Consider the following 10,983-nt stretch of genomic DNA (forward strand, 5'->3'; position numbering starts at 1 on the left):
TTTAACTGGGGCCGGATCCTGCAGTTCCAGGCACAACTCTCGTCTGGCAGGGATGAGGAAGCGCTGCAGGCAGGAGTGGGTTGGGTTTGGGGTTTTTGTGTTGCGGGTGAGACGGTGCTGATTGCTCAGGATGATTCAGCTATTGCCGGGTTGGCCGCGGCCTAAGGCCGGCACCCTGGCCAGTTGGGAACACACGGGCCAGACTTTCCCCCTGCTTGTTTCTTTAAACAGCACAAAAAGCGAATCCTCGCAGACGCATGTCCCCACTGACTCCCCTCTCCCAGCTTCATGGTCTAGTGGCTAGGCCCGGGGGAGCGGGCCCTTGACAGGCTTCCCGGCGCTGCGCTTTTAGTGGGTATAAAAATGAGGTTTTCAGTGGCTAGGACCAGCTCCCTATTCCAACCAGCCTGCCAGATCTTCAAATACCGCAGATGCTGCTCACAGCTTCACAAAAACCGCGTCCTACCTAACAGCAACTCACATCTACTCAGTCACACACACGCTCATTCCCATATATCTGCAGGGGCGCACAGGGTTGGCCGCCAGATTTCGGTGAATGCTGCCTTTCAAAATACACCAGGACACGAGTTCTGCAACAGAGACAACAAACAAACAAAAACCCAAACCCAAACCTCTGCTCATCAGATTATATTGGAAGCGACTAACAAAAGAGACTAGGGCTTCAAAACCGCTGCAGAGCCCAGAGGGAAGCCCCATGTTGATTTCACAGGCTTGGCACATGACCTCAGCTTCTCAGTCTTCGGGCATGAGCCTGCATGCAGCACTAGACTCCCCTCTTTGGGGACCCTTAATTTCTAACACATCTTCAACCCCCCACTGCGTGGAATCACACCGCAGCTACACAAACACTTATACAGCCTCTCTGTTGTCAGCAGAGGTCTGCCCTAGCCCTAATACGTGGTTAAAAACAAGGTCGGTAATAAAAGAGCCCCCACTTGCAAGCCCCCCCCCAATTTTATTAATAGTCTTTCTAAAATTACAGGTGGAAATCAGTGTATTTAAAACTGCACCAGCATGGAAAGGTTATAAATAAAAATAGCAAGAAGCATTTAATAGACCATTTCCCCCCTTGATTATTGCCGTTGACCAGATTCCCAGAAGGGATGATGGAGTAAAAATTGCATCATGAACAAGTCCTCACCAGTGCTGTCTTTGGCCCTAGTTTATTGGCCAACAATGTTGGGGATGGGGGGCCAGGAGCTCAAGTGTTACCATGGGCAATAACAGGTCTGAAATGTCGAATAAATTTCACCCTCATAGCCACACTATTAACTGGAAATCCCGGGTAAAGTATTTTGCAAATGCCCCGCTGAGTTTAGACTGGTTGGCTGTCCCTATCGGATGGCAGGTGCAATGAGTCTGGTTGGAAAGACTTGGTCTGCGTGTTTCAAAGACTAATTTTCCAGATTTTGGATAACCAGTTGAGTAAATACTACAATAAAACGATGAAAACCAAACTAAAGCTTGTCCAGAGACTGCAGAGATTTTTCCCCTTGCTGACATCTGTGTCCAGATCTGGGGAAAGAACACATATTTTGGTCTTTCTCCCCCATGTAATAAAAAGATTGAAACCTGCCAACCCCCAAATGTCTGTGTTCCAGGCAGCTTTGTTGAAGAACCCTTCTTACCTCTCAGCGGGTCCCCTGGGGTCTTTCTTTTCAGTTTCCACCCTATCATAAACCTTGGATAAAGCCTGGAAAACCAGGAAGGCTCGTATGTTTATGAAGCTGCTCGGTTAGGGAGAAAAGAAATCGCATAATTTAAACAACAGAACATGCCACTGGGTGCATTTCTTAACTCTCTCCTCCCAACCCCCGTGGGAACAATATCACACCCGCAGGGATCTTCATGCTTGCCAGTGTAGCTAGTTGCAGTTTCTATTGGAGAGCTCACCTCTTAATTTCTCCACTAATAAACCGGGCGGGGTGACTATCGGCGCCAGATTGATGAGCTCTTTTACAGGTGGCTAACATTAAGCGATTCACTTCTGAACATTTAAGCAGTGTTTTTATCTTACCTTCCCCGCGCTGTAAGACAAGGTGGTCATTTTGCAGGTGTATGATTGGGGAAGATAAATGTGCTTTACATTTTGCTATTAAGATTCCTGGCTAGCCCAGCCTGTGTAATGAAAACATGCACACCGATCCCGAGTTTGAGAACTTACAAGCTATTTTGGTTCAGCTCTCGGCTATATTGGTATTTTCTGCATTGCAAACGCCGGTGTAAAAATACAAAAGAGCATGAATATCCCCGCACAAGGAAACAGACACACTGTACACTTTGTACAAAAAGCAAATGGCTGGAGTGTGGTTGAGGAATGTCAATGCGGCCATTGTAGTGCACAGAGGGGAAAAGCCTTGGCTCTGTCCATGTCATTGGGTGACCAGGGACCTTTTCCACGATGGGTTCTGTGAATGTCGGGCTCCTGTTCACCAAGGAGGGCAGAAGCCCCCCCGCCCCCGACTCAGTCTCTGGCTGCGGTCACTGGGTCACTGATGGCTCTAAGACCCCAGCGGCTCCCAGGACGCCCCCAGCTGGGCCAGGACCCGTTGGTCCCTGGAGGGAGGAGACCGGGCTCAGCGCTTGCGAGCCGCTGTGCACCGCGCCGGGCTGCGATTGCTGCAATTTCTTCTTGTTGATCTTTCTTTCTTTTGCTCGCCTGTTCTGGAACCAGATTTTTACCTGGCGGGGATACAAGAGCAAGAGAAAAAGAGATGGTCAAATCAGAGAGCGAAGCGGCTCCAGAATGACCAGGCGAGCGGGGCTGCGCAGCTGGAGAGGGCACCTCGGGGGTTTGCTCCGCCATCAGCCCAGCCATCTGCGCCCGGCTGTGCCGCAACACGCAGGGAATAGCCCCGTGTAATGCAAGCCAGAGTCCCGCCGGGCGCATTCTCCTGCAGAGCCTTTCGGGGGGAGTGGGGCCCGATCCTCACCTCCTGACGCAGGCTAAAGCCAAACGCAGCGTCTCCGGAGTAAGGACTTTCTAAGGTGGGTCTGACATGGACATCTCGGCAGTCAGCTCAGAGCAAGCCGAGCGCTAACAGGCGCACGAGTGAGCTGACCACCTCGGGCTCCTAGCCATATGTGCCACTTGGGAGTTTGTCGGGTTGGAAAGCTCCCTGCCTGCCGGCCTGTGTCTCTTTCGGACACACCGGTATTGAAGACGTGAGAGAAGTTCCAGACATGGTCACATACCCCATTACCTAGGAAAACACCCACGCTCCTGGCAAGAGCAGACAGCACCTCGGTATGTATCGCCCTTCCTAGGCCTTCCCCACCAATTGGTGCCAGCCATTCTGCTACTATTCCCGCGGGGGGCCCGATCCCACCGGCCACTTTTGCATTATCTCTGGGGCCAGTGGCACCGTGACAAAGCGCATGTGGGCGTGGGGAGGGGGACTAAAGAGCATTTGGGTACTTCAGAAATAAAGCGAAGGGAACTCTCAAAGGACTGACCTGTCTCTCCGACAATCCCAGCGTAGCGGCCAGTTCTGCTTTCCTCCTGATCGTTATATACCGGCTGTAATGAAACTCCTTCTCCAGCTCCAGCCGCTGGTGGTCCGTGTACACCACGCGGTACTTATCTTTTGTCCTGGTTTTAACTAGAGAGGAGAAATCCATGACAACTGATCAGGCACATTTAACGGCAAACCTTTTCCCTGATCCATTCTTTCCATCTCCTCCTCGCCTGATCTGGGACTGGAGTGGTGCTACTCCTCACCCAGGCCAACCCCTTCAATGGGCCAGGAGTGCAGGATCGGGGCCCCTTTAATGATTGCATTTCCCTAAGCGTGGACTTAATAAAGAGCGTGACCGGGCTCGAGAAAGAAGATGTGCAGAGAACCAATTTTTTCAGGCCGTGGGAAAAAAATGCAAAAACTGCATGAATGTCATTTGGAACCAAACGCATGCACGATATTCCCCGGACTGGGGCAGCCCAGTCTTCAATTATTTTGAAATGTACCTTAACTGTACATTTCTCCAAGGAACATCGTTCTGAAATGCCGCTGTTCCCGTTCATCCCTTATGGTAATAACCCCTGATTAATGTAGGCACGCGTTGTCTGCGGTTGTTTGCTACAGCGGAAGAACTCTTAGAGTCTCACAAGTAAACTTCTTGGGCATTGCTCAGATTTTCCCTCTGATTTTTGATGTCCCTCAGCAAACGATGGTAGTGCAGACGATCTGCGATTGTTGTGTTGAATCCGCACCTTTACTCGGATTCATTTATTTTTGCAGACCAGAACTGACAAGCCTGACACTGGAATGGAGGCAGAAAATATCAGTGCTCAAAAATGCCATGTTTGACGCATCTGGGTTTTTTTATGCGGAGCATGTATGTACATTGCTAAATCAATTGATCTCCCTTGCTTCTGATTGTTTCTTGTTTAACTGGTTATATCCCCAGCTTTCTCGTTCATCAGAAAGATCTGAGGAGTCGGGAGGTTCTGCCTCTAGGTATGTAATGCCCGGCAGGCTGACTTTGTTCAGGTAAACTCTCTGCAAACCACAACAAAAGCGCCCTGCAAAGATACAAGTCTGATCAGAGAAAACTCCCCAGAGCCGCTGAATGGGGAACACAATCGCAAACAATGCCGGACAAGGAGATCTTATCAAAGAAAGACCCTCTCAATGCCTTAATAACAGCCCCATTCTGTTTGAATTACCACTACTGAGCAAATGGCGGCAGGCGCTTTCATCCCCTGGCTGAGCAGATTAACATAAACACTGGCTCCAAAGGCAGCATTTGAATGGAGACACCCCCCCCCCCACACACACACACACACAAGTGGCCAGCCACCCTTTCCAAAAGGAAAACGGTGGGAACAGGACAGAATTGTGGGAAAATCCGACCGCTTCCATTCCTGGATGGCTGGCCACTGGGGAGGGTGCTCAGCGGCCTGCAGATTCCCTCGCATTAAAGTTGGTCGTTTGCTTTTCCATGTAGTCCGCTGACTCGATGCCCTTTGGTTTGGGGGAAATGATCAACCCCAATCGCCCCCCACGTTGTCTGGGGAAGCCGGGGGATGAGAGAGGAATGCCAGAATTCATTATTTACTGCGAAAGTTGCCACCCTCTTTCCGGCCAGTAAAAGGGACAATAGCGTGGAAGGTGTATATCAAAGCCAGATGTGTTTAAAGGCCCATGACAGATGAGGGTCTGCAGAGAACAGGAGCTCCTGGCTAGTCTCCAGGCACCCGAGGGACATTAACATCACAACTGAGAACGGCGCCTGGCCACCTCCTTGGCACCTTAGTGCAGGACATCACGGACCGTTCTCAGCTGACATTCAGCCCCATCTACCGCAGCTCCTCTCCAAGCCTCCTTTCCCCCAGGAGAAGGGAGGAAGGGGGCAACTTTTAAAATCGGGCTTGAGACACCCCGCCCCACCCTTAACACCTTCCGATCCGCGCCCCTCTCCCGAAGGCGAGGAGGAAAAGACGCACAGATCAGTTTCGCCTTCCCGGAGGAAACCTGCCCCCCCAGGATAAATTGCAGCCCATCGATGGGATGGGAATTCAGGAGCCAGCCCGAACCCTGACAATCCCAGGACTCAGAACCGCCTTCGCCCATTTCCCAGCGAGGGAGCAGCAAGTCGGTGTGAGGCCCTAAAGCTCACCAAGACGTTAATAAAGGTATGCGCCCAATGACTCAGAAACGAATGCAAAGCGACACCGGCCAATGATTTATATGGCTGTAATTGGTTATAAAAATCTTTTAAGTGCCTATAACCAGGGCTACTCGGACTGAAGGCCTGGGAGGACCAGCAAGCACTCCATTGGGATGAAATTTAACTAAACTCGTCGGGAAATCGGTCAGCAGAAACAGGCTCTCCCGGCCGCTGCTAAACTTGGCTCGTCTAGGAAAAGCCCCCCCCCCCCGACTGCCCCACGGCTCATCGATTCAAAAGACACCTTGAAATAGAGGTTCCAAAGCTCAGTGGGGTCTGCCAGTCCCCAGTGCGTTAACATCGTACCGTAACAACCCTCCCCCCTACCCCCAGCAGGGCTCTGTCTTTGCTGCCTACGTTTTTCATGTTAAGCTAATTTCTCACAAAAGGAAAGCAAAGGTCCACGTTTCTCTCTGTATCTGCAGCTCGGTAACAAGAGTCCCAAGCCCCAAAGTGACTCTACTTGTTGTTACAAACTCTCCCCACAAGGATCCAGAATTCAAGTGTTGCCGAGAAAAAGACCAGTTATTTGAAGAATTTTTCTACCCGCTTCAGTATTTTTTGCTCAACGTAAAACAATCGCAGGGAAAGTAGAATTTTTCCTTTTGAGGAAGAGCCTCATTTTTGAGCTGCTGCTTCCTTATTTTCTTTTTTTTTTTTAAATAATAAAATAAAATAAAAAATAAATAAATGGGAAGTGAGGCTATTCCAGTGAAAAGCCTGGGCCTGCATGGCTGAGGCGGGCTCCCAAACGAGTGAGCTTCTTGGCATTATCCAATGCCCCTGCAAATCACTTCCAGGCGTGTATTCCACAAACATCTCTCGAGTAGCGCCCAGGCTGCTCCGATCCTGAACTAGAGCCAGTGGCTCCAGACTGAAAGAGGACTCAGCGGTGGGGAGGGGGGGGCCTTTCCCTCCTGCTACTGGAAACTCTGGGCACTGTTTCCTACAGGGTTTTTTCCTGGAGGAGGTTCCCTCCACTCCCCAAACCGAAAAGCAGCCAGCCTGAGAAATCACTAGCGAAACAACCGCCTGGTGTTCACAGCCCGCAGCCGGGCAGCCCGAGCTGTGCGCGGCGCGGGTCAGACCCCGGAGGGTTTCGGTTTCCTGGGCGGCTCTGGGTCCCAGCAGGGCCCAGGCTGGTTACAAGGGTCCTCGAGCTCGGCTGCTTCCCAGACTGCCCTGGGCTAGGCTCCCAGGCCGAGCTCCGGTGCGCAGGGCCCCAGGCCTGCAGGGCTCAGCTGCAATCCAGGACCCCCCGAGCCGGGCTACGGTGCAGGGCCCTGGTGGGCAGCCTGCTCTGGGGCCCAGCGCTCTCCCGGGCCCCAGTCCTTTGCTGCCCAGGCCCCCGGCGCTCCGCCGCTTACCCTGGCCGCCCAGGGCGGGCTGTGTCGGTTTCCTCATCCACTCGCACAGATTCCGCCGCTGGCCGCCAGGGGAGAGCTGTTCCGCGGCCGGGGCGCCCGGGTTGAGCGGCTGCATGCCCCCGGAGGAGGCGTGGGGCGCCGGGCCCGGGGGGGGGTGGTGGTGGTGGTGGTGGTGGTGATAGTCAGCCGGGCTGTAAGCCAGGGCCGCGGCGGGGGAGGCGCCGTTCAGCCCGTGCACCGCGCTGGCCGCCGCAGTGGCAGGGCCCCCCTGCCCGTAGCCGTTCCAGTCATCCCGCAGCGGAGCGCCGTAGGGAGAGGGCCACGAGGGGCCCGGGGACTGGGCGCTGTCCAGGTTCACCCCGGCCGCGGCCACATGGTATCCTCCGTAGTCCGGGTATTGCGGGGCGCTGACAAAGTTCTGCGCCGCCAGATTGAGCCCCCCCGAGTGGCGCACGGAGCTGGAGTACATGGGCACCTCCTTATCCAATAGGTAGCTCACGTACATGATGGCGAGAGCCGGGCAGCAGCTCTCCACATGCTGCTTGGGGCTCTGGAGAGGCTCTTCTCTTCCTTGGGGATGGGCTCCCCTTCTGGTGGGGGGACCGGCGGGGGGGGGCTGTTCCCCTGGCTGCCTCTGCAGAGCCGTCTCTCTCCCACTAGCGATCCGAACCCATTGGCCGGCAGCACTTACATGATTAACGATTGTTTACAAGGCTCTATTAGTAATGGCACAGACACACCAAAGGCAGGTGACGTGGAGAGGCGCTGGGTATATAGCTACTACCCCTAAAAGAAGATTTGCATTTAAAAAGATAAGGAGAGGGCAGCGACCTGATCACAGCTAAATATTCAAGCCTTTATTGTTTAAGAGCTTCCTCCTTCCATTGCAACCTGGTGCACTTTAACCTCCAATCACAGGTTCAAAGAACTAAAAGAAGAGACTTGCAAAAGAGAGAGAGAGAGAGAGAGAGTTCTGAGAGGCAGGGTGGGAATATGGGAATTGTGTATCGTGAACTATCTATAGGCAGCACGTTACAGAACAGCCCGTGATTAGGTTTTTGCTTTCGTTTTAAATGTTATAAAGACAGCACGTATAAGGAGATATACAGGTAGAGACGTTTCGCTTTTTAGAGCTGTTAGTTTAGAATAACTTTTCCGTAGACTGCTGGATGAGGAACAGAGGAGAAGTGAAATCGACAAGACAAGGGTTATTTTAATATGTGTGTGTGTGTGTGTGTGTGTGTGTGTGTACAGAATTTTCAATCCAAATGGGAATGCACTTGCATCTCCTTTATTTCCTACCAACCAAGTAAAGTTTTGTTTCCCTCCGATTTTGATAAGTGGCTCCTTTTTTGTTTTGCTGTATCGTGTTTTAGTTCTACTTCATATATAACACTATTACTGTGTTGTATAAACTTTCCTGAAAACGTTTTCAGAATCGTAGAAACGGTGACTTTTCGGATACGCATGCCGAATAGGCTGAAGAAAGAGAGGTCGCACAAAAACAAGAGAATTGTCTTCACAAATATTAATCTAATTGCTAGATATTGTTGGGAAAAAAATATAATCAATGATGAACAGTGAAGACAAAAAATAAGCCCTCTGCCTATCTGATCGAATATATATTTTTAGCCCCTATTTGATAGTTTAGCTTGAACTGAGAGAATGTAATCGAGGGAGAGTTTGATAAGAAATACGCCTTAAACGCAAACTTCAAGCTGAATCTTTGTTATTCCTATTTTAGTTATGATTCTAGAAAACCGGTGGATGAATGTAGTTTATTTCATTCCTTTTGATTAATTCCTTTTGATCGATTGCAACTAAGTTCAAGCGAAGTAGTGCCTCGCAATGACACCATAGATGCAAGGATAAACATGAGAATGGTTTTGGTGATTTGCAGCGCTCACCAAATTATTTTTTCACCCAGTGAACTGACATTTTAAAGCGCCTTGCAAACCCGATCAAACTCCTAGCGCCTACTAAGCAGCTATGAAAATGTTACTTAGCTATGAGAATTCTTCATTCTCCTCACAACACATCTCCTATACAATTCGTTCTTTGAAGAGGCGCCATCCCTTCGGTGCTTTTATGCTTTAACTTGTCACCTTGAGCGGGAACAATGCAGAAAATGCTGAATATTTGCATCTCTTTATACACACAGCAACGAAGTCTTTTACTCACACAGATAACTGCATAAGATGGAAACTTTTCCTTTTCCACCCTGTTTCACAGAACTTTGACAACTCAACACTGACCCTTCTCAAAATCCACTTCACAAGCCAACTCCAGTCATTCTGGGCAGCCCCAGGGGAGAACCAGTGATCGCGGCAGAAACACCTTATGATCAGAACTCGGTATCACAGTGCTGAGAATTATGCGAACCGTCGCTTGACATTTCATGGCATGCAGACAGCGCAGGGAAATTCAATTCGCATTTAATATTTCTAGTTCATAGGGGCCGGATCCTGCGGCCCTCAGTGAGGCAAAATTCCCCTGGATTTCAGCAATGAAAACTGAAGGGTGGACCCCAGTATTAGTTATAGAAATTATTTTTCCCAGGACCAACTAGCTAGATCAGAAAGGCTTGTCACTAAAGCCCTGGCAGTGTGTGGTGCAGTGTAATGTTTCTGACGAAGAGCTTTGATCATTTTAGCTCTCAAATATTCCCCAGGGAATTTCCTCCTTCGGCACGCAAAAGCGTTGTTCAACAACTGGATTCATTTTTAATCATTTTCTTTAATGAAGGAGTGGCACCAGTAGGGTGACCAGATGTCCCGATTTTATAGGGACAGTCCCAATATTTGGGGCTTTTTCTTATATATAAGCTCCTATTATCCCCACTCCCACCCCCGTCCCAATTTTTCACACTTGCTGTCTGGTCACCCTAGGCGCCAGGGACTTGTGAACAGTGGAGTTCAGATCTAATGCACACCTTGTTCGAGATCTTTTTTATGAGCTGGAATATATCCCCTTCATTAGCGAGCGAGCTTGGTGGACATATTTGCACTCTGTCCCCATGCAGTGTCTCTATGCATTTTCTGTAGCTAGCACGGACACAGACTGTACGTGGAAACCGTCCATATAACATACACAGTTTAAAAGACGGCTGGTATTTTATACGCAGCAACATTGTACAGCTGTAATATGAACGTGCGGAGCACAAGAAATCCACTGGCTCGGGGGCTGATTTGTTTCCCTGGTGTCAGTTTGATGGCACAGTGCCAACGTGAAAGAGAGAAAAGGGGGCTGGAGAATTCTTTAAAAGCCCAGCGCTCCTGATGCCAAAGGCTTAAACACACCTCTGAAAAAGGCTGCATCCTTCAGCGTAATCTCCTCTCCCGATAAGCACTAACAAAGCACATCGAGGAGTATGCGAATTTGATGAAGCAATAAACCGAAAACAGGGTCATTAAACTGACAAAGCTCTGAACATATTGGATCCAAAATGCCCAACAGCCCCTGGCCCTCGAGCTCTGCGGGAGCGGACGCGGTGTCCACGGCAAGTAGATTTCATCCCCCAAAGCGCCGACAACACGCGCTTCCCTGGAGCACAGATACTTTGGATCCAGTTTGTGCCTCGACTTTGGTGTTTGGGGGACAGGGACGGGTAGAACTGTGCTCAGCCAAAAGAGGGGAAGGCAGCGATCTCCACGCCCGCTCAGGAGGGATAGGGGAATACTGGCTGTAGCTCCTGCGTTGCTATAAAGCGGGACAGGTAATACAAAGCCACTGAGGATGGGAGAGGGTGATAAAACCTCGTGGCCTCCTTGAGGAAAACGCACACACCGTGACGCTTAAAATAAAGCCCCGGGTATGACTTTACTCAGTACAATCAAAGATATGGTCTAGTTATGAGGGATCAATGTGCTGAATCCAGCCAGCACCTGGGTTTAGGGGGCGAACAGTTGTTAGCCCGACAGGGCGA

At 50.5% G+C, this 10,983-nt stretch overlaps 1 protein-coding gene across 1 annotated transcript; it reads right to left on the bottom strand.

The window, feature by feature from the left end:
- Nucleotides 1-1,021: 1,021 nt before the first annotated feature.
- CDX2 (caudal type homeobox 2) lies at nt 1,022-7,563 on the bottom strand. The gene is made up of 3 exons (XM_043503309.1): nt 7,059-7,563; nt 3,480-3,623; nt 1,022-2,701 (listed from the first exon to the last, which is right to left on the bottom strand). The coding sequence occupies exons 1-3, from the start codon at nt 7,561-7,563 to the stop codon at nt 2,598-2,600; spliced, it is 753 nt and encodes a 250-aa protein (XP_043359244.1). The 3' UTR covers nt 1,022-2,597.
- Between the last annotated feature and the right edge of the window lie 3,420 nt (nt 7,564-10,983).

Source organism: Dermochelys coriacea, chromosome 1 (genome assembly GCF_009764565.3).
Source record: "Dermochelys coriacea isolate rDerCor1 chromosome 1, rDerCor1.pri.v4, whole genome shotgun sequence".
Classification (NCBI taxonomy): Eukaryota; Metazoa; Chordata; order Testudines; family Dermochelyidae; genus Dermochelys; species Dermochelys coriacea.

Coding starts and splice junctions, on each gene's coding strand:
- CDX2 (XM_043503309.1), bottom strand. CDS start 7,563: ATGTACGTGAGCTACCTATTGGATAAGGAGGTGCCCATGTACTCCAGC. Junction 3,624..7,058: donor GCCCGCCCTGGGCGGCCAGG/GTAAGCGGCGGA, acceptor TCTCCTCTCTAG/TTAAAACCAGGACAAAAGAT. Junction 2,702..3,479: donor GCTGGGATTGTCGGAGAGAC/AGGTCAGTCCTT, acceptor TCCCCGCCAGGT/AAAAATCTGGTTCCAGAACA.